Here is a 24,206-nt window from a genome sequence, read left to right as displayed (position 1 = left end):
TACTTACATCTGTGGCATTGGCATCCAGAAGCCAGTGGTTATGTTGGAGAATCATAGAAACTGGGAGGTCAAGAGAAAAAGGTAATGAAATAGAAAGAAATTATCCCTCAAGTGAACCACGTCTTTCTTTCTTCTTTCTTTTATTGCTACCCTAAGCCCTGTCTTCACCTTTGATACTCCGTACCATATCTCAGGTATGTTTTCCCATTTCCCCACTGATGCTGCTCTTTAATCCTCGTCGAGGGCTCACTAGGTGATGCAGTGGTAAAGAATCTGCCACCTGCCAATGCAGAAAGTGCAGAGATGTGAGTTCAATCCCTGGGTCGGAAAGATCCCCTGGAGGAAGAAATGGCAGTCTGCTCCAGTATTCTTGCCTGGAAAATTTCATGGGCAGAGGAGCCTGGTGGACTGCAGTCCATGAGGTTGCAAAGAGTCAGACACGACTGAGCACACATGTGTTGTGTGCATGTGTGTGTGTCTTACAAAACATCTAAGCAAACAAGGCGTTGGTCCTTGCCTTATATTTTTATTAGGGATTGAGGAAAAGTAATTAGCATTTATTGGGCACCTGTAGGAGCTAAGGAATTGTACGTACTTGTCAATTCAATGAGTTTTAGATGAAGAAAAAATGAGTATGAAGAAGTAACTTATTCAGAGCTGCCACCTAAGTGGTGGGATGGGATTTGAAACCCTTGGCTGTTGGGACTTCCAGCACAGGGGATGAGGGTTCCATCCTTGGTTGGGAAGCTAAGATCCCACATGCTGAAGGAGAACTAAGCCCATGTGCCACAATGAAGACTCAGCACAGTCAAAATTTTAAAAAAAGAAGACGGAAAGAAAAGAAACTTTGGCTGTCAAATCTGTGCATTTCTCCATGGAACTCCTTAGAACAGATAGAAAGTCCCAGGAAATTGAGTGCAAAGACTTGCTTGGTGATAAAGAGCATTCAACTTGGAGATTTACCATTTTACTTCCTTGAATTCCTTCTCTATACAGACCCATACAGAGCTACTCTCATTTGTATACCCACCTATGTGAGTGTAAGTCTCCTTCCCAAAGGTTCCATCTCAAAGATATGGAGGTCAAGGTCTATGACTGCACTTCCAGCATCAGGCAGGCCAAGATGGTCGTGGGAGGTGATGAAGTAGAAAAGGAATGGCTCGATAGTGTCAGACTGTGTGACCACATACCAGAGCACTTTGGTTTTCCTCTTACCCATGTTGATGTTCGGAGTCATCGCACTTGAGTTTGAATTTACTCTAACTCAATATTATTACCCATTTCTGGGTTCCTTATTCAAGTAGCTTCAGTAAATGTTGAAGTGCCTATGCTCCCACCCTGGTAGTTTCTCAAATTCCTTCCTCCTCATCCTCTCTCCCTGACACTCTTCTTCCACTGAGTTCGACTTCCTGGTGCAGAATAGCAACTGAATGCCAGGTGTAAGTCAATCGATATCTCTGTGAAAGTCAGGAGAAACAGAAGCTTACCACTTCCCAGTACTTGTTAAAAACGTCCCAGAACAGCTCATGTGCTAGTGCCAAGGTCAAGAAGGTCAGCCCACACTTGAGCTCAGGCATTTGAGTCTGTCAAATGAGTCAGTCAAATGGGAATGTTGGGGCTTCTTGGCTGGACGTGTGTCCACATTACTGTATATAAAGATGTCTGTTTGCTATACCAGGGTTTGCTATCATGCTAAACCATCAGTTTAAAGAGTGCCTAACGCCCGGAACCCACTTGTCTTTACATGAAGTTCCTTGTTTTAGGGGAAGGTGAATTTTGTTGTCTGTTCTTCAGTCTCCTGTTTCCTGGCCTCTCCCTGATCACCCCCACCTCCTTCATGCCTCCTCTGCACCTCTCCTTGCCTATTGACAATACAAACACACATGCAACCCCTGGTATGCCATCCATCTTCACCTCTAGAGTGGGCATTCCATCTAGACCTGTTTTCCCACTTAAATATAATTCATGTGCAAGTCACTGGTGCCAAGTACATGGCTAGCACAAACCAGACATTCAGTAAATGTTTGTTGAACGAATGTAAGATAGAATGAATAGACAGGTTAGTTTATTTTTTCTGCATGTTTGGCTTCACTGAATCATTTGGGTTTTTTTCCTTTTCAGTATCATTCATTCTTACTGCCTCTCTGCCTTCCTCAGTCAATATTTATTGAGAGTCTTTGATGTGTCAGGCTCTGGGCTCTATGTCAGCATGAGTGAGACATGGTCCCTACTTCCTTGGAAGGTCCAGAGTGGGTTGTACTGATTATGTTGGTTCTGAGTCAGGCAGCCATACTTGATGAATCACCAGCCACTGGGAGCAGAGCCTTGAAGTGGCTGTTTGGGGGAGGATGCAGAGGAGGAGAACATTATTCTGATCTTAAGACTCTCACAACTCATGGGGTAGTGAACAAATAAAGACATGAAATATATAGGATAATATATGCCTAGTAATAGCAAATGATGGGGTTCAGTAGAAATAGCTAGGATGTCTCATAGAGGTAAAGCAATTAATTTTTCTCCCTGTTACAGATCTCCTTGATACCTTTAGCCAGTATGTAATTTACATAACAGATATTTTTTCTGTACTTCTGTGTGCTCGATGCTATGCCAGGGTTGGGCACGTGGCAATGCAAAGTGTGAAACTTGCTTCTAGGAGGGTGCAGGCCAGAAGACAAGTGTCTGACTCATACCTGAAAGTGAAAGTAAAGGTGAATGAGAAGAACAGTGAAGGCGAGAGGAAATGGATGGGGATGGGGAGAAGGCAACCAAATCTAAGCGTTCCTTCTCCTTCCCCTGTTGGGGTCCAGCCATGGGAGCTTTGAACTCAGGAATTTTAACTTTCTCCTTGAGAAGTGTTTTCAGGAAGGAGCTTGATAGATTCGAGGTGATAGAATGTGAATTTAAAAAAAATAGATATGTGAAAAATGTCTAACTCCAGCAGTCTAAATTATTGGAGACTAGCTCACTTCCAGGTGACTTAACTCTGACCTAAGATTTCCACATGCAGCCATCTCTCCCCTCCATACAATATCAACCATTTAAACAAAAATTTAAGTCTGTTTCTTTTACAGTGGCTGGGAACGTTAGATATTGTGTTCATTTGGTGGTACATGTTTTGGAGAAGGCAATGGCACCCCACTCCAGTACTCTTGCCTGGAAAATCCCATGGACGGAGGAGCCTGGTAGGCTGCGGTCCATGGGGTCGCTAAGAGTCGAACACGACTGAGTGACTTCACTTTTTTCACTTTCATGCACTGGAGAAGGAAATGGCAACCCACTCCAGTGTTCTTGCCTGGAGAATCCCAGGGACAGGGGAGCCTGGTGGGCTGCCGTCTATGGGGTCGCACAGAGTCGGACACGACTGAAGCGACTTAGCAGCAGCAGCAGTGCATGTTTATTTGGTGTTTGGGCTTCCCAGGTGGCGCTAGTGGTAAAGAATAGTCAATGTGCTATCAGGCTCCTATGAGGAAGGCAAGAGAGGCTCAAAGGACAGTTGGCCTCCATACAGTCACTTGAAGAAAAGTAGTTTCTTTTAAACATTGACCGTGGGCTTGATGTGCCTTGGACACAGGGGTAGGCACTTTACACGTATTATTGCATTCAATTCTCCCAATAACCTTATGGAATAAATCTTATTAACCCCATTTTATAGGCAAGGCCTCTGGGGCTCTCAGTAACTAAGGCAGTCACCCAAGACAACACTCCTAGTAAAGAGGGCAGAGAACACAGACAGGCTTCCCAGGTGGCAGTGGTGTGATGAACCTGCCTGCCAGTGCAGGAGACCTGAGAGACACAGGTTCGATCCCTGAGTCAGGAAGATCCCCTGGAGGAGGGCATGGCAAGCCACTCCAGCATTCTTGCCTGGAGAATCCCATGGACAGAGGAGCCTGGTGGGCTACAGTCCCTGGGGTCACAAAGAGTCAGAAATGACTGAAGTGACTTAGGATGCACGTAGGCAGAAAGCTTACATCCAGATTCACTGACTTCCAACATTGCCTTCGGCAAAACTGTCTTTCAGAATGTCCTTTTTAAGACTTGGAGCCATTTCTTGATGACTCGGAGAAGGTCTTCTCTATCTGAAGACTGAGGGAGGGTTAATTTGGTCTTGGATTTTGTCTTCCTTTGGGGTTTCTTGGAGGATGCTATCACTTGCCATATCTTGGCCTGCTACCCATAGAACATGCTAGAGGGTTCCTCTTCAACTCAGCCATCTGTGCTCTTGGCTTTCAATTTCCATGAAAATGACTGGACACATTCCTCTTCTTCCATCCATACCCAGGGCTAGGGAGACATTCTCTTGGCTCTCTTCAGTGATATTTCCTAACGTTGTCTTTATTAGCATCTGTTCCAGGGTCTTTATACCACCTTCCCTTTCTTATGTGTGTGTTTTTATATGTGTTTGTTATATTAATTCTTACAGTAATTGCATTATGTTAATATATTACAGTTCTAACACAAATATATTAAAATTCAGAAATTATAAATTTTGATCATTAAGAACCAATGCTGAGAGACTGTCCTTGCCAGTTTGTTTTAGTAATTAAAGAATATAAGGTACAAGAACAACAACAACAACAAAAAGAACAAATAATATAAGCAACTTCTGAATTTGAAAGTATCCATATGGCAGCCTGGGGACCCAAAGGCAGCTCACACCAGGTCTGAACAGCCCATCTTATATGGCTGAGGGACAGGACTGCCTCAAGGCAGGGAATTGGATCATTCATGGTAATAGAATTCTACAACTTCAAGGAGACTTTGCCATGCAACCTCTGCACTGTACAGAAGGAGTTGAATTCTGGAAAGGTTAGTGGTTTGCCCAAAGTCAAAAAGGAAGGCATGATAGGAATTGAAGCAGTTATTCTCCGACTTTATTATTTTTTTTAATCTATACACAAAAAGGAAATTGTTACAATACAGATTCCTGAATGAATCACAGTCTCAGAGAATCTGATTCAGATCAAGGGTGGTGCCCAGAAATCTGTATGATTAATAAGCCTGTTGGGTGATTTGGCAGTTGGTGGTCCTGAGACCACACTTTAAGAAACATGACTCTGGAATCTAGGCCTTATGACTCTTAGTCCAATTTCTTCCCAAAGGAGTAGGCTGCCTTCCCGCATTAAAAAAAAAAAAAAAAAAAAGATCCAAACAATACATAAGACTGTTGGTGACTCATATTAGGGCTTTTCTTTCCTGACTCAACAGTTAATTCCTGAAAGCATCACTCATTGAGTAGTTTTCTTTCATTCAATCCATCAGCCCCTCTGATGTGCCAGGTGCTAGAGGTACAAAGATTAAAACACAGCTCCACCTCCAAGGAAACCATCCAGAGCAGGAGTCATAGCTACTCTTTCCACTGTTTATTCATGCGTCATAGAAGTTAGCTCATTCCTTACCTTTCGGTAAACCTGTACGTAATAAGACGCTGAGTTGGGGGTTGTTCATATATATATATAGAATCAGGCATATTCTCTGAAACTTGTTCTTTACCCTTAATATGTCTTTCAAGTATTTCTCTCTACTCTTTATATATACTAATCTTTATTGTAGCTACAGAGTTATTTTCCTGTATTGACATACCATCATATATTTAACCATTCCCATATTGATGGATACTAAATTGTTTCTGTTGCCTCCTGTTACAGATAGTGTCATGATAAATTCCAAACTAAGTCTTATTATCCCTATCTTACAGATGAGGGAAGTTGGGTAACTTGTCCAAGGTCTCACAATGGCAGAATTAGGTTTCAAACTAAGGCTTGTATGTCTCAAAAACCACAGAGTTACTTTCTTTTCACTATTACACCTTTTAATGATTACAGAAGAATGGTGTGAGTGCTGGATAAGGTGGACTACAGAGTTCCTAAAACCTAGCTACTGACAGAACCTTGGGGTCGTCTGGGGAGTAATGTTTGAGCAGAATTTAGGAGTCTTCTGGGCAGAGGGAGAAAAGCCAGTCTAAAAGGAGGTACAGGTTTATTGCAAACCAGTCATACATATTGATCACCTACTAAAGGAAGCCTGCAATACACACTGTATGGAGATTCACAGAAAAAAGTCATGGTATTTGCACACTGGAATCTTGCAGCATGATTATGTGAATGTGCGTGAGAAAAATACTAGAATAATAAGCTAGTGAGCATAGTATAAACAAACACCCACCTCATTTGGCAGCTTCAGCAGAGCCCTGGAAATGAGTGGGCTGTGGGGTCTTGTCTACATGGTGTGGCAAAGAGACTTGCCCTCTTAATAACTCTGTTTCTTTCTCTGAAATGAAGGAAGTACTGTCTAGTCCCTGCCTACTTGTCAAGGATGGTGCAAAGCTTGGTTAATTTCTGTAAATGTTTTGAGTTCCTCCAAGGTGTGTGTTCTGTAAATAAGAGGTATTAATAGCAGCCATCTGAACCCAGGCAAAACTGACATGAACTGTAGTTCTCTGAGAAAAACCCAGAAAGGGCCACAAAGCCTAGAGCCCACCCAGGGCCCGTCACATTGACCCTCCTTGAAAAGGCAGCGTGGTTTTCCTATGGGGCATTGCAGTAGCTCAGGCCCTGATCTCGAGTGGGAAAATTCAGGAGACTAGCTGGACTTTCTAACATTTAATTTCCCAGCTGATTACTGTGATTAAGAGTCCATCTGGCACAGCCCATTTGTGAGGTATGTGTGTGCAGGGAAGTGGGACTCTAGTAAAGGCAGAGATCTAAGCGAGAAAAAGAACAGGCACAGTGGAGCCAGGCCATGTTGGAGCCCTTGGCTAAGGTGTTTAAGCAGGACTTTCATCATATTAGCATTAGCATTAGGCCATATGTTGTAGGAAAGGCAGTTAGGGAGCCAGCATTTCTCTTTCTCAGGGCTTTTATGTTCGCTTAGTGAGGATTTGGTGGTGCCTTTGTCTGCCATGGGTCTAGAGGGGCTGTGAGCAAGCTAAGAAGAAAATCCAGCCCTGGGTATCAGCAGCAGCATACCAACATTTCTATCCACAGACTCACGGGAACTGAGCAGAGGCTGGGAGATGCACCCTTACGCTCCTGTCCAGGGTTGGGGGTATTGTTTAGGACAGGGGGTTCCCTGGATCTTGTGCTCCGCTACTCTCATCCCTGCAAAGAGCAGGGGGTAGAGGAAGCCATATGTTCGCACTCAGATCCTCATGGCTCCTTTGGCATAACTGCAGTGCCAAATCAACCCACAGGCATGTCGATCTCATAAGCACTAATAGGACTTACAGATGCGCACAAACCGACGTCGAGATGCTCAGCTGAACTCCCGGATGGAATTTCTCGTAATTTTCCATTACCCGGGGGATCCTGTGTAAACCTGGCCCAGACAGAGTTTTTATTGTATTTTATTTCTGAGCTCCAACCGGGCCTTCCCTTTGGAGGTCAAGCCTCTCGGTCTCCTTGAAAATTCCGATCTTAAAGGTAAGAGGCTCCTGACTGCTGTAGTCACCACTTCTGCTGGGGCTCCAGGTCCACAAGGAAAACTCATCAGTGACTTGATCTTAATCCCTCGCTGCGTGTGCACAGGTCACTGAAAAACATCTGGCAGCCTGACCCTTTGTGTCCATTTGCCAAATGTATTGAAGCGGGGAGGAACTTAGCAAGCCCATCTGTGGTCCTCCATGGAGACAGAGCGATGGACTAGGTAATGGCCTGACTTTGGGAGGACCGCTGAGTCTGTGTTGCTCAGTCAAAAAAGGATCAATGACCTCTCTCCCGTGGCTGGAAGATCTCCACTTTTACAGGCTGTAAGGCTGAGTTCTCGGAGTTGAGACTAGGAAAATGTCCTCTCCCACATCTCAGAAATGTGAAAATAAAGTTGGCTCCCCACAGGTTGGAATCAATACTTAAATGCCCTCTGGGAAATCCCCACCCTGCTTCTTGGAAAGGTGGATTTCATAGCCTACAATGTGAAGTTTGACAGAGAAAGCTAGATCAGTAGGAGTGACAGTCTCTGCTATGGTCCCCTTAGACTTCTGTTTCTGGAAAGTGACTTTTAGTTTAATGACTTGGACCATAGACAAAAGTTTTGCCTTCTTGAAGGGACAGACATCCATTAATGAACCTATGAAACACAATGAGAGCTTGTTTACAATGATGGAGCCTCCTCGGAGCCTAAGGATGTCTGTGAACTCTGTCTGTGGCTGAGTGTCCTGGAGAAAGGGCAAGTCCCCTGATTTCAGGTCCTGTTTCATCACAGATGTCTAACGTCCTAGCAGCAGGGAGCTTGGCAAAGTCAATAAGGTAGGATGGAAACAACCATATCTTGTCATTGTCTTATCCTTGCCCCTGCTTGCCCTCACCTAGCACCAGGAACCTTCCAAGCTACCCGGGAGAAATGGTAATGCCAGTCAGGACCAGCTGCATTGCCCAGAGAGAGGTCTTTCTTACAAAATGCATCATCTCACGTAACTTCTGAGAACTGAATTAAGATAAATAGATTTGGCATCCCAGTCTGCACAGAAATTTTTCTTTGTCATGATTTTCCTTGTCTTCAGCAGACTTACTTGTCAGGAGGTTTGTATCTCACAGTGATTGCGGGTGGAGGATGGAAACTGGTTTGCCATTTTTTTCCTACCTTATTCTAGTAACTTTGAATATGTGAATAAAATATGTAAGACCTATTACATACAAGATAGAAATTCAAGATGAACTCCTTTCTTTATTAGCTAGAGTGTCCAGAAATAATATAATAATAACAATTAAACTTTACAGGAATTCAAAACTTGATCTCATAGAGGTTGCTGAATAACTCCTCCCATTGTCACGAGGAAGACAAAGAAATGCAGATGCAAGGGGATTAGAGGCTCACTCAGGAATGGCAAATACATAGTGTATGTTTCATCATCAACCTCCTTCTCCCATGGCATTGATAACTTATACTCGTAAAAACTCTTTCCTGCTGAGATCAAGCAGGATTTCAGACTCCTTCTCAGTTTGTACTCCAGACATCCTCTACCAGTCAGTCTGCATTGGCACAAGCGGTTTCATTTGTAAAGAGAAAAAGTGGCATCTTGAGTTTTTCATGGCATCATTAAAATGTTTCAAGAAGGGATTTTGGACTCTATCTGTGGCATTTGCCAGCCTTTTCTGTTTACCAATCATTTAGATGGGATTCAAGACTCAACTTTCCACATACCCCACCCATTCTTGTCTGCCACCCCAAAAATATCACACCAAAAGAAATAGGAAATATGATCATGCTTTTATGAGCCACCCATGAGGTGATGTCTGGTCCATATTAAATGTCAGAAATAAATTATTTATGTGAGAAGGAAGCATAGAGATGTGGTTATATTATGGATATTAATCCTACCCAAGAAGAGCATCTTAACCATCTTGAATCCCCCTGAGAGACCCTAGAACCTTCACAGTTATCCTTTAATGACCACCTGCCTTGGTAATATACAGAAAATATGTCAACATTTTTCACAAGGACACTGTACATTTGATGCCCTCTCTTCAAATCTTGAGCTCATGCTCTCCTCAGTCCTGCCCCATGTATGAAAGCAAATAGAAGTTCAGCAAGCACTAACAGTTACACTGGGTGTTGGGTAGATTGACTTCAGTCTTGGTGTAGATGGGCTAAAACCATTTTGCAGAATCAGGAACCTGAGACCTATTATCTGTCACTCCTGGTCAGAGTTATAGGACCACACAGTTGGATTGGCTTGACCAGAACAGGCTGCTGGAGACCTTTCTCAACCTTAGTTGACCTCTGACATTAAACCCCACTATGAACTTTTGGTGGCTTAGTCTTTGGTGTTAACCAAGATGGCGGCTGCAAGAGTACGTGTGGCCAGGGTCTCCTGTATTTGGGGATTATAGGGGACACAAATGCCTGACTAACAAAGCAGAATGAGAGAAGGGACAGCATAAAATTCCTTCAGTCTGACCTAGGACCCTCTCACTAGTTTAGGGGCCCAGAGAGTCTTCTGACGCTGTCATTCCAATAATATATGAGCTTTGGGAAGACACTTAACTTTCCTTTCTGTCAGCTCTCTGCCATGATATGGAATGATAATACCAACTAGACTTACTGATGTGTAAAGCATTTTGCAGTTTGAGGCATTAACTCATATATGATGGAGAGGCCAAACACTCTCTTCCTTACCTTGCATGCGGGGTATAAGACTAAATTTCAGGGTAGAATAAGGGAAGGTCAGTTTACAAAATGTGAAAAAGATGTGGTCTTTGACCTCAGGGCTAGAGGTGAGGGATTTGGAGGGCAAGTGTGTGTGTGTGTGTGTGTGTGTGTATGTCTATATGTATATATGCATATATATATGTATGTCTATAGGTATGTGTATGTTTATATATGAACACATGAACATGTACCTATATACCCATGTTAGATTTATTACTTTGTACTTTGAGATGTGTCTCTAGGCAGCATTTTAGCTTGCCAGCCACTGTTAACATGGCTGTTTTTCTTTCTGCATCTCGAAGAACAGACTCCTTAAAGATTTTCCAAGATGATGTGAAAAACCATATTTTTAAAATCTGAATACTATCTGAATCAGCTTCATGTGCATCTGATGTAACCTTTCTTCCAGACTAGCCTGGCTGTGTTGATCATTTGTTTACTGATATCTTTCCCTTTTTCCACAAAGGACTGGAAGGGTTGGAGGAAGGCAGGTGGTGCTGTAATGAGAGGTATCTAATATGTTTTCTGTTCTTGGGGGAATTTGAGAAAGCGGTAAGCCAACTTATAAAGGAAAAGCACTATTTTGGCAATCTAGACAGAAAAGAATCCTCCATCGCAGGACTGGTTGTTGCACTTATTTTGTAAGTTAGTTCTTCCTCTTGTTGATGCCCTAGGATCACACAGTGTCCTAGCAAATGTGTCTTCACATTAGGGCAAGACAGTCCTCTGATTCCTGGCAGGCAGGACAAATAGCCAACAGGCGACAAGGCTGAATTTCCTGGGGTCTGGGCTACTTCAGCTTCCTGAATGAATGAAAAAATGCAGGTGACACTCCCCTGCCCCCAGGCCAAGCAGGTCACAGGGCAGTTGCCCAGTTGCCGCTGGGAGAGGCCCACCCTGTTCCTTTCTCTCCAGGTCCATTTTTCATGTTGATTGAGTCATGACGGCTCAGTGCCTTGTAGGGAAAAGGTCAGAAAGGACACCAAGGATCTCCCCTTCCCTAAAATGCAGGGCTCACTTGCATGCGGTCTGTTGTAAAGGATGGGCTGGCAGCTCTGGTTGGGGGGCTCTGTCTCTCTCTGCAAGTGGCAGGAGCAAACCCCTCATCTTGCTAGCTTCAGGGTTGCCTGGCTGTCTTATTTCAACTGAGGCAGCACAGCTTGCTTTAGCTTTGAAGTGTGAAAACCAAATACAGGTTGGCAAAGGGGAGAGAAGGAAGCCATGTAGCCTTCTTGGAGCATGAAGGCACACACTCAGCCCTACGCACTGAACACAGAAACTTTTCCCATCCCCTTAGCAATCCCTTGTCCCATGGTCTCTCCTGAGAATTGTGACGAACGCAGCAGCAGACCTGGTTGGTTGCCCCTTACTGGGGCTCCTTTCTCTGGCTGGTGGGCAGATGCTGTGAATTTCTCTCATTTGGGAAGAGTCCAACCTATGCCCCCTTCCAACTCTCTGGTGTGTGTCTTCCTAATCTTGTGACAGTGAGACCAGAACACACACACACACACACACACACACAGGCATGCACACACAGGCACACACACAGACTGACACACACACACAGGCACACACATATAGGCACACACTCAGGCACACACACACACACAGACACACAGACCTGACTGTGGTGTGTCCTAGCACCTTGAGCAATGATTTAGGCTATTTATTTTCTCCCCTTTCGAGGTCCTAGAGAAGATTTTAGAATTTCTAATACAGTAGACTGAGAAGGGAAAATATTGGCTTCAACAGTACAAACATCTCTGTCCTGAAAGAAAATGTTAATTTTCCCCTAAATCAAATGTTGACATCTATCGGCTGCTGCCGAAGATGTGTTACTCTGGGTGGGAGAAGGTCTCTGCTCCAGAGCGTGGGTATTGAGCCAGAGTCTGTCCTCTGAAATGCTAACTGGTTTAGAATCTAAACAGGCTTGGTTTAGAGGTTTCATGAATCGTTCCAGTTAGCTTTTAAAAAGCTGATCTCTCTAGGATGCCCTCCTGAGCAGGGAAGCAGGGGCCAGCGTTCCCTGCTGGGGAACGCGATCTTTCCTGCAGAAGCCAGGGCCTTTCTGGGTGTCTGCAGTGATGCAGGCACTGCTTGCCTCTGCCACGAGATACAGGCTTTTAACTGGAGATGGGAGTGGGCAGTGGGAGAGGGCCAGCTGAGTGGGGAGAGGATGGAAACCACAGGCAGAGGGAAATTTCCAGAGTTAGGTGCTTTACCTACCCTTTTCCCCACTGCCCCCAAAACACACAGTGTAAATACTCTTCTTTGTTCAACACCTATGTTTTTAAAATTCCAAATTGAGTTCCCTCACCCACTCTCTCCCTCCAACTAGTCACACACACACACACACACACCACACACACACACACACACACACACACACACACACACATGCACCCTTTTCACTTGTTAAGCTTGAAAAATGATGATATATACAACCAGCGCGCTTTGCCAGTGCGCACGGCGAAGGCCAAGATTAATGCAGGAGGTTGGTGCAACGTTGCCGCAGAGCAGCGTGATCAGAATACAAGATGGAGTGCAGGGGGAAAGGCCAAGAAATATGTCTGTGCTTGGAGTTTACACAAGTCTCCTTAGCAACTTGTCTGAATTTATTTTTCCCTTAATGTGTGTGGGTTTCTTCCAAACCCTGAGTGAAAGGGGAGTGGAGCTTCTGAGTCCCCCCCACCCTTCCCCTTCCCTGAGGGTGAAATCCTTGAGTTGGTGAGCAGAGCCTTTCTCTCCTTCACCAGCAGCGCCTGCCCGCCGCTCCCCTCCCCCGTCGAGGTAGCTCTGATCCTCTGCTTTGTGACTCTGCGGACTGTTGGTAGCTTTCCAGAAATTCTCGTCTCCATCTCCGTGGGGGAAGGATGGGACCAGTCTCTGACGGCCACAGCTGTGCGGATTTCTGCCGCAGCGCCCCGCTCCTGGTGCCTGCTCCCGTGTGTGGCATTCACGGACATGTGCCTGTTTACACACCAGCATGTTGTAAACTAAGGGAGAAACAGCACCACTCCTTCCATCTCAACTATTTTTTAAAAATTTTTCTGTCTTGTTCATTTCCCTTTCTGTCTTTCATCACCTCCCAACACACACACACACACGCACATGCACAAGATCCTGTAATTCTAACTAGAAGATGAATATAAAGCTATGAGAAAGAAAAAAAAAAACCTGCCTTTTAGGAATCTGATATGTTGGATTTTATGTGACCCAGGCTTGCTTCAGGGGAGACGACCATAAATACTGCAGTGGTTTTTCCCTACAAGCGCTTTACCTGGAAATAACTCTCAGGCAGTACTATTGCTGCCTTGTTGGAGCCAATGTTGAATATAAATCTTCATATTTCTTCTTCTTGACCCTTCTCCTTTTAGAGTCAGGGGAAATAAGAAAAAAAAAAAGGAATCCTAGCCAAAAAACCATGAAGGTTTGATTCTGGCTTTTTTACAAACAGATGTTGCTTGTCATTCTGTTGTTAAGTAGGCACCAGATTGGATCAGGCAGCAGTGTGTGTGTGTGTGTGTGTGTGTGTATCTCTGTGTGTGTATGTATCTGTGTGAGAGATAGAGAAAGAGAGAGAGGGACAGAAGAAGGAGGGAGGGTAGGGGGGCAGAGAGAGAGAGGCTTGGAGGAGAGAGAAGGAGTGTGTTGGGGGGTAGATCAAGGGCCAGAAGGCAAAACCAGATTGATTTGGGGGAAAGTTGAGATAATATAGATGCAGATTTTTTTTTTCTTTCCAAACTTTAATTTGATGGAGACTGTATAAAATCCTATTCTATTTGGTTGATTTTTGTTGTTCTGAAAGAAGGGAGAAACATGGGGATCAGTAGATGTGAAGAGCCCTGGATGAGAAAAACGAAGCTCTCCTGGGGTGCGGCGCAGAGAGAGGGCTGGAGGCTCCCCTAGAGGCATCTCTGCCCTGGAGTAAGGCAGAGGTCCCTGTTTCAGTTAAACTTAGTTTCTTGTGTCTGCTGGTCTCTTCTTTTTGTAAGCATCACTGTGGAGGTTCCAGGCGCTTTTGTACTTTTCCCAAAACAAGAATCTCCTGTTTTACTGCCAAGGTTCTAAGGAACACTGACTCTTTACCTATTGCCTATCTCCTTTCTTGAAGCATCCAAGCGCTCTAAACTCCAGTCTCCATACCCCCAACCCCAGCTGCCCTGTACCCCCATTAATTTGTAACTTTCTAATCCAATTGTGGTCTGCTTTCTCAAAAGCAAAACATAGCTTTGAACATGCAAGTGTGTTAGAATAGCCTGGCATATAGAAAGCTTTGTGCAGCAGATAATTCATTTATACCCAAGAAATGACAGACATCTGATTTTTTTTTTTTTTAATATGTCTTCATGTTTCCATACCAGAGTCAGGGTCTTCTCTGTTTTTAAAATTTTTAATTCTTGTGAAAGCCTTTTGGCTTTATTAACCTAGAGCTAGAAAGGAAGTTGTAGGCTGGCATCCTTACTTGCATTTTAAAGAGGAAGAGAAATTGCCATCCTGAGCAAACTTAATGCTTTCAAAAGTGAAAGCGTTCTCCTCAGCCAGCTGCACACGAAACAACTTGTTACTGGCCGGCTCGCTCCCTTTTGTTTCTTCGGGTGTGTCAAAAGCAAATTTGCTTCCAACTTCTCACTCTTCAGTAGTTGGTCCCTGTTATACCTCTGTTGTAAATGAACACTTAGTGGGCTTAAGATCGTTTTTAAATGATACCCCCCCTTGCCGCCAAAAAAGTCCACTACTCCAATAATCTGAGGGCATCTTTTGTTTTAGTCCGATCTATTTTATCCTATCACGCCATTTTTCATGTCTTTGTTCCTTAGCCGACCTAGCCACACTTTCATTTTGCATCGTACATAAAATATTCATTTTTTTTAATACAGGGAGCGTTTGGTAGGAAGGTTATAAATAGCAATTCCTAATTTTCCCTTTGCCTGAAAGGAACGCGAAAACCATGGCATTGCTTTGCCAGTCTCCTCCCCCCTTTTCTGGTCAGTTTTTCCTGAGGAGAGAAGGATTCCTTCTACCTAAGCTGGCTGGCCGGGGTGCTGGAAGCCTCTGCGTGGGGTACTCCCACCACGGAGGCTGGTGTCCTGGCGGCCAGATCGCAGGTAGAGAAAACATGCTGGGATGCGGGGCACCCATGAATTACTCTTGGAGCAGCACTTGCTGGATGCACCTCTTTTGTTGAGGTGATTGGATCTTTCTATAAAGGGCTGCAGAGGGTGAGAGAAAAGACATCAGGAGAACTGGAAAGCCACAGGGAGACAGACCAAGAGTAGCTGTCTCTCCTGCTTCGTTATGTTGAGTTAATGCCAAGGGTAGACTTGAGCTCTCTCTCTCTTTCTCTCTCTCTCTCCTCACCTTTCTCCCCCCCACCCCCCGCCTTTCTCCTGCCCTTCCTCCTTCTGCTTCTTCCTCTTCCTTCTCTCCCTCTCTTCCTCTTTCTCCATCTCTCATTTTCTAATTCTCTCTCCTTTCTTTTTCTCTGCCTCCTCCCTCCCTCCCTTCCTTCCTTCTTTCTCCATCTCTCACTTTCTAATTCTCTCTCTTTTTCTCTCTCTTTGTCTCCTTCCTCTCTCCCCCCCTCCCTCTCTTTCTTTCTCTCATAACAGGTTGAAATTGCTCTTTCTTTTCAGCTGAACTGCTCTTTTCCACCAGGACAAAGGAGATCTGCTGAGATTCTGTACGAGGGATCCCTCCTAAACAGAAGGAGGGTGGAGGGCAGGGAATCTTCCTGTTGGTGTCATTCTGCTGACATCACCATGAATTTGGTGTTCAAGTCCACAGCCAGGCAAAACTCAAGTACATTTTCCCTTTTACAAGCAGCTGCTCAGTGCGTTTTCCTTCCTTTAGTAAAGGAACAATGAAGGAAAAGCAAACCCTGCATCTAAAACCTGGCCAATGAAAAACTGTTGGAATGGAAGCCAAGAATCCTGCTGGGCTGGAGGGGGACAGACTCCTGAAGCCACCACAGTCAGATACTTTACGTCTATTTTAGCGGCCCCATCAGCAGAGAGAAATAATGACTCCTGAATCATTTCAGAATCAAAAAGTTAAAATGATGTCTCAGTGACGCTACCTCGTGCCAGGTAATGATTGCCCAACTTGATTATACCTTAACCATGCTTAATTATTGATAGGCTATCTCTTAATCATGTTTAGGCAAATGAGCAGTTTGGTATAAAACATCAGAATTTGGGAGTGTTCCGAGACGTCCCATTCCTATTTGATCATTTTTCTGGTAAAATCGTTCTCAAGCTTCATCGGTAGCCAGGGAAATTCCAGGAAAAATATGAAAGTGACTTATTTGCAGAACCTCTCTATCATGTGTAGTTCTGGAAATGAAGAAAACATAACGCAGCCCAGTGTTTTTCTAGAGTTACTTTTATTTCAGTCTTTGGTGTTCTTTTTACTTTCATTTTGGCATTAATTCTAGTTTAGCTTTGTAAAAGAGTTGGGTGACAAAAAGAAACCAACCACAAACCAAGCAAAGAATCTTGATCCTTTTAAAATAATTTTATTTTCCAGACGCGGGTGAATGGTTTGAAGATGCTGGCCTAGCAAGATGGCAACAGGTTTAAAAAATAGGATTCATAAGAAGTTCCTTTTTTCAGGTAACTACATTTTTCTAAAATTTCTCCCAAACCTTCCATTTCCTCAAGTTATTACAAGTTTATAGAGTATGCTTGAATGATTTAATTATGAAAGTTAACTGCATTTTAAGCTTTGTTTTTCTGACAATAGTAACCAGCTTTAGAATATTCAGTGAAAAGAATGTTCAATTCTCTGGAGTTCAGAAAAATATTTTGAAAGTTATTGTTTAATAGTGCTTATTATTTCTTTTGACAACAATTTAGGCAAAACTCATTTGAAACCATCAGGTGTCATTCTTAAACTCTGTGGCTATCTTCAGTAATTGTACTTAGAAATAGAAGTATTAGAAGATTGCTTCTAAAAAGCCTAGTGTATGCTTTGAATTCCTGGAAGATATGGCTTCTAAAAATTGTGTAATCATCGATGCTTTGTAACATAATAATTGCATAACGGTTGATGTTTTAACTTTAGTCCTAGATGAGTAATCTAATATGTCTGGAATTTTATAAAACTGTGCTTACACAGGTCCAGTGACAAAGATTTAAGCTCAGCTATCATGATATAAGTAGATTCTTTTCCATGCCGTTGAAGGACTTTGTGCCACTTAAATATGTTTAATAACACAAATGATATATTTACTTGATGAATTACCTTACCCTGCATTTACCATTGTTTTTAACTATTAGCCTGCATTTCCCAACTTAATTGTTACTATCTCCGAGAGCCCTGCAGAATCTTGCTTAAGAAAGCAGGCCAAACTTTGCTCTGAAAAGAGCCCTTATTTTTCTGTTCAACACAAAGAAGGTTCTTGAAGGAGGTATTCAATTAATATTGGGAGGAAAATGTCTCTTCCCAAATAAACCATTCTTCTACTAGATCGGTATTTGACTTTCTTTTTTTCTGCAACCTAAGCATCTTCTGATTGCTCTTTTACTTTTTAAAAGTAAAACTCTAGATTATTTGAAAGTTAACATTACAAAGCCTTTAGAATGAATAACTTTTTTCTGTCCTATATTTTCCAAAAAAAAAAAAAAAAAGACAGAGGCCCCCAATTGAAACTAACATTTACAAAGGTGATTAGTTCTTGAATGACTCAGTGTAATACTTTGACAGATCTTCATCCATCGCTGATGAGTATTGCATGCTGTATTTTTAACAAATGATAACAATTAGTTCTCATCACTTTGCGAGCCTAAGCCTATTCCTTTTTATTTTAATAAGAGCCCCAGTGTCACACCCGTTCCAGCCATCCTCAGCGGTGTTCAAAGTGCCCATCCTCAAATACCTCTGGCCCCATGCCCTTGTCAGGGAGATCAAAGGAAAATAAGAGGCTTGGCGTTTATTTTAAAATCTTTTATTTTATAAAGGAAATGAACATTTTAAAATAACAGAAAGTCCAAACCATTTTTGAAGTGACTGGTTTGGATCCTGCTTGCTTCCACTTGGGATTGTTGTTTCTTTGGATCTAAAAGTCAAGCCACGGAGCTGCAACTAAATTCTCCGTCTTGGCAATCTTCACAGTCATGCCCGCGGCTCCACCACGATTAAACAGGCAGACAACGAAGTGTCTATGAATGGTTCCCTCTTCATCCCTGTTTGACCCACTGTTGGTTTCCTGCTTTTACCTTTTAAATTGTGTGCCTAGGGGCCTCCTCTTTTCTCTGAATAATTCCCAAATTCATCTGTCTTTTTTGTTATTACGAGAGCCTCCTACATTCTTGAGATAGGAATAAATGTTCATATATCAAGGCAAAGTTCTATTTTTTTCTTTGAGAACCAAAATCTATAGATATTGCTGACAAAAATTGAAAAGATCTCTTTTTAGGTCCTACAAAGAGATGGAGGCATATGTTTTTCCCAACTTCTCAGAAGAGAGGTGATTTTGCTTTCCATCATTTGTCCTTGAAATACTCATGCTTAAGACTATGTCCTCAATAAAATTCATGAAAGGAGTCATTAATGAAAGATCATTGTCTTGGCTGCCCCATTCTTACTTGTAGAACATTGGTTTTGAAGAAAGAATGTTATGCTGACAAAACCCTTTTATAAGAAGTCCTTAGAAATATATTCATTCCCACAACCTGGAACAGTTATGCAGGGAGCCACTATACAATTTCTTTTCTGGTTCGGATTTTATAAAGTATGCCTAAACTTGCTCAGTGTTGGTGTTTGGACCAATAATGGGGGTGGGGTGAAGGTGAAATATAAGCTTTTCCTGAAGAGGAATCTTCCAAATTAATAGAACTGGACATCTCCTCGCATAAGTTTCAGAAAATACTTACAAGCCTGTTGGCGGTGCTTGCTAGTTTACTATTACTGTTTTCTGGAAAGCACATAGGAAAGGAAAATTTCACCGTCTCTTTTTTCATGTAATTACAGGTATTTAAAAGAATGAACTTGCATTTGGGCTCGCCTATGTTTCTCTTTTTCTCTCCCCATAATTTCTTTATTCTGCTGTTTTACCATCCATATGTCACTATGTTCAGTTTGTGTGTTAAGGTCTGAATGAATGAGTCTTCTGTAATATGAAACAGTGAAATGATGAGATTGACCCCAAAGCCCATTGTGTCTGTGGGGGAAAGTGAAAAGGGAGAGAAGCGTATGGGGGGGAACACAGAAGATGCTGCTCGACTTTTGCCCTTTTAAGAGCAGGACGAAGTCTTTCCACTTCGGGCGTGAAACGATGGAATGGCAGAGTCTTTGGTTGGACTAACGATGTTAACATTTCATTTTCAGACATGTCAGACCCCCACACGAGAGAAGATACTAAGGCCTGTTGCCACAAACCCGTAGATCCGAACTTGTGGTGATAGTCCACACAAGCTTGTGTCTATAGGTATGTGTCTGTGGGCGATCTCACAGACCACGGGCTCTGCTTGTCTGCCATCCAAATCCCTCCCATTTCCTTGATTCTGCCTCCCTTTCCCTTAGCTTCTGCTATGAGGGGTAGACGTGGAAAGTGGAGCCAATGAGGAGGAAGGAGACCTTTAGTCCCGAAATGGATGAGGCTCTTCAGTGATCAGTCTCTAGGTTTACCCTCAGGCCCTTCTCTCTTCAAAACTCCTCTCAAGCTGTCAAACAAAGAACCTGGGCTTGCAGGCAAGGCAGCAGGAACTGGGGTGGCTCAGACAATTTACTGTTGAGTTGTGAGTAGACACATATATAAGGGTTTGTTTTGTTTTCTGTGAGCCTGCCTAATTGCTTTCAAAGCTGTCATGATCTTTTTTGGAAAGTGACAGAGACATGTGTACAAGACCTGTTTCACCCTGGTTTGGGTTCTACCTTACAGCAGTTCTTCCTCTCCCATTGTGCTCTAAGTGCCATCAAATCAGTCTTTATCTTTAAAAATAAAATTAACGAGGGGAATGGATGTGCCTAACTATTTATACTTCTGGACCGACCATGTAAGAAAAAGAATTTTTTATAAAAAAGAAATGGCCCATTTAGGTCCAGCCTCATATTTGTCCAGAGCTGTTTTATAACTCTTCACCATGTTTAAAAGGCTGGAATGAAAATAATTCTATCCCCTTGCCTCTTAAATGTCACCATTGTGCCAGGATTGGAAAGCCAAACTGACTCCAGATCAGAGCAAAACTGGCTATATTTGTCTCATTCCAACAATGTGAGCTGAAGAGTCTGTAAACAGAACCCAGGGTGAAAAGTTGATTAGATTTGGATGACTCCAAAACTTTTGCATTCCCTTTTGGTCAAACATAGCACCAAGAATCCCCTTAAGATATAGATATATATATCTATCTATATATATCTATAGGTTAAGCCTCGTTTAACAAAAATAGTCAATATGAAGTAGTTAGTTACTGAGTTAGCATCAGCAAAAAGTTTGACATTCAAATGGATGCTTTTTTTTTTTTTTTTCACTAAATGCTGTCTTCTCCTAAGAGCCGCACAGCTCAGGGGTAGATAGAGCTCTTTCTTCTATCAAATGAAATTTTATATGTCAGAATTAGGAAGGCCCAGATATAGATGGACATTGTTTAAAGAATACCAAGCTCTGCAGATGCTACATCCCGAGGGTGTTGTCTGTATGTGTTTCCTTTGTGTTTGCTCTGCAAAGCATTGAGGAAGGCTTGTAGATCTCAACTTCCAGCTTGGCAAGAAATCAGAGTTTTATTCTAGAATGATGGAACATTACATCCCGAAGAAAAAGTCTGTCCCCATTGGTGTGTAGCATGTATAATTGTTTGCCCAAGGCCTTTATCTACCCATAAGCAAACAATCTATTTGGTTGGTTTTACATGCCTCTTTGAAGCGGTTGACTTAGAATGGTGCAAATTAAGCCTGAACCTTCCCTGAATAAATGCTTAGGTTTTATAAAGGCAAAATCACATCTCTACACTTCATCCTTTTAACATACTATTAAATGTGCTACCAGGGGGACCAGTAGTACATTCATGAATCCAGGGGATGCTGAGCAGTCTAAATTCCCTCTATAGGAACAATGTTAAGACTGTGACATACAGTCACAGTCGGTGACTATCAGGTCATTTCTTTAAGGGGGTTTTAAAAACCCATCACCCTAAGAATAAAGATTATGCAAAGTAGTCCATCTTTTCAAAGTTTCTAAAAGGCCTAGGATATGATTCTTTGATTCACCTGGCTAGAAAATATTCTAGTGGAAAGCCCAAAGCCCCTGGACACTGGCCATAAGAAACAGGATATTAAATATTTTACAGGATGATGAAATTCAGTATTTTTCCCTTCTTCTGTGTTCATGAATGAATGGTTCTGTAGCTATTAATTATTCCCTTGGGACTTGCTCAGAGTGGACTAGATATTTTACAGGAAACTGCAGAAAGTAAAATAACTTCAGGTTTTCCTCAGAAAGACTCTAAATTTTAGAGTCTAAAATATATATTCAGTAGTCATTGCTGCATGCGGGTATAGAGAAAATGGGTATAAAATGAACTTTTTCTATTAAAATTCTCAAATTCTCATTATCAAAATATATTCTTGAAGCTATACCACCAGGATACAGTTTAGATTTTTTTTTAACAGAAAAAACTATTATTCCAAGAATTGTATTTGATAAAGCAATTCACCCTTCAGCACCAGAGTTTGGGGAGAGTAGGGGAACTGATGTTTAATTTTGAAAGGGTTTCTTATTTGCATTTCTAAATTAATAAATGGATTTCTCTTCATGGGAAGACAATGATATTTATAGGACAGAGTTAACTTTGAATTTTAAGTTAATATGATTTCTTATTTTTCAGTGTACTTACCAATCACTCCTCGGCATTTATTATGTGCTCTGGATCTTTGTCCGCTATACTATTTAACCCCATCAAATGTCACCCAGCGTCTCTAATTGAGATTTTAAAAGTTCCTTATATCTGTAATAGTGATGAAATTTTACAAAGAATTCAGTATGAATGACTCTTCCAAATTCGCAAAGATTTATTAACACCTAATGGAGTAGGAAGTAGCAACTCAGCCCAGTATTCTTGCCTGGAAAATTCCATGGTCAGAGGAGCCTGGCAGGCAATAGTCCAGGGGGTTGCAAAGAGTTGGACATGAGGACTGAGAGACTGAACACACACACACACACACACATACACACACACACACATACACACACATACACGCATACACACATATACACATACACACATACACACATACACACATACACGCATACACACATACACACACACACACATTAACACCTAACATGTTGCTCAGTAAACTATGAGTTGGAATAAAGCCACTTTTTTATTTCAGTGTAACTAGATGGCTAGACAATTTATAAGATATATTCACTCAACAAACCTTTATGAATGCTTTATGAATGCTTTGTGTTGAGTACTTTGCTAGAGGGTGAAGATATTACTGACACCAAAAAGCTGATTGTCTGGTCAGGAGTCCCTCTGCACAAACGCTTGTCAGCCATATTGACACATACTGTAATGAATCACGTATTTTAATCATAACATTTGTCCAACTTCCAAACACCAAATCAATACAGAATATGTTTACTAGTGGGGAGTCCCTGCTTTTCCATAATCTCAGACATTGTTCAAGATTCATTCTCCCTTCATTTGAGAAGATTGCTGCTGGTAGCGCTTAAAACCTCAGTAGTCTGAGAGTCTGTATGTATTCAGAAAACCTTTAAAGTGTATTTTTTAAAGTTAAGGAGTACAATAGATTCTCTATACCTAAAGACATGTAACTACTGTTCTCCTATAAATGCTACTTATTTTATTTTTTCCTTTTCTTTTCAATAAGACTTTTATGACATCATCCCATATCATAATTGCATGTTGTTATTACATGCCTACAAATATTTACACTAATTATGTAATGAGCCATAATTGCACTAATACATGATAATGGGCTAAAATCAGTGTAAATAAACAAGGAAATTCACACAACCAAAAGAGCAGGGCGTTGAAAACCATTAGTATTCTAAGAGCAACATCTTTTTATCTTTGACCCCTAGAAGAAGAATGTACATGGAGAAGGATGAATGTTTCCATTTCCAAATATTTAACAGCTCTGTAAGCTATACATTTAGATGAATATACTAGCATTCTAGTACACTGAAACTCACCCTCTCTTTGTTGTATCTTCTTTTACAATCTCTCACCTGCCCTTCCACTGCCTTGTTTCCCATTTATAAGAGTTATATCCTAGCTGTGTTTATAGGATCAGGCAAATGATCAGTCAGTACAAGGAAAATGAAGGAAATTCACATTCAAAGGAAAGAAAATGAATTCTATTTTCTTTTCATGTCCCAGTGGATGTTAAATTATATGCATAAGTTAGGATCTAGAGGCAGAGGACTCAGAGTTACTTCTTGAATTTCTATAGGAGATCCAGGACTTAAGGCATGTTTGCCAGGTTGAATACAGTTATTCTGCACTTTCCCCCACTCTGGAATCTTGATGGCAAATCCACCTTCCTGTGATCGCAGTTGCAGTGTAAGTGGAAGAACAGGGAACCTGACATAAAATAAAAAATCACCTAGCCCTTAACTTTAGGTTCCTTTATACTCTCACTTAATCCATTCGTTCATACATTTTTGTTTTCATGAACATGTTTTGAAGTCCCTACTATGTGGCAGGTAGTAGGCATACAGGTGGCACTAGATTTGCAAAGGTGAGGAGTGCAACCTCATCTTCAAAGAGCTCCAGGTCTAGTGAAGGAGACAGAGAAGTGATAATGTAATGGTGTATGCCTACGTTTGAAATGTGTGTATGAAATCATGAGATAGAGAAAGAACTCTTTAAATTGAGGCTTGAAGGATGAATGGGAGTTTGCTTGGTAAAAGTAAGTTCCTAGTCTTTCCCCAAAACCAGGTAGCATTGATTCAAGAGAGGCAGCCTCCTCAAAAAAGCAGCTTTTACCTCCTTGATGTCAGTATGAGGGAATAGGGTTGGAAAAATTGGAGAAACAATCCTTTGCCAAATTAATTGAGTAACGCTAACTTCAGTGTTTGATTGTCACCATAG

The 24,206-nt window shown here is 42.0% G+C and overlaps 1 protein-coding gene across 15 annotated transcripts in view; it reads left to right on the top strand.

The window, feature by feature from the left end:
- LOC122693665 overlaps positions 1-24,206 on the top strand; it is a 365,374-nt gene that overhangs the window by 285,010 nt on the left and 56,158 nt on the right. For 13 of the 15 annotated variants that reach the window (XR_006340971.1, XR_006340978.1, XR_006340977.1 and 10 more), the window contains one exon: positions 16,672-16,757. Coding sequence is in view for 3 of the 15 variants with exons in the window: in XM_043901338.1 (XP_043757273.1) it covers positions 16,709-16,757 (49 nt within the window). In the remaining 12 variants the exon portion in view is untranslated. Of the gene's footprint in view, positions 1-16,045; positions 16,233-16,671; positions 16,758-24,206 lie in introns of those variants that run through there. The other 2 variants (XM_043901355.1, XM_043901347.1) reach the window with 2 other exon arrangements.

This window comes from Cervus elaphus, chromosome 1 (genome assembly GCF_910594005.1).
Source record: "Cervus elaphus chromosome 1, mCerEla1.1, whole genome shotgun sequence".
Taxonomy (NCBI): domain Eukaryota; kingdom Metazoa; phylum Chordata; class Mammalia; order Artiodactyla; family Cervidae; genus Cervus; species Cervus elaphus.
Note: the sequence above shows the minus strand (reverse complement) of the source record. Positions and strands in the feature narration are given on the sequence as shown.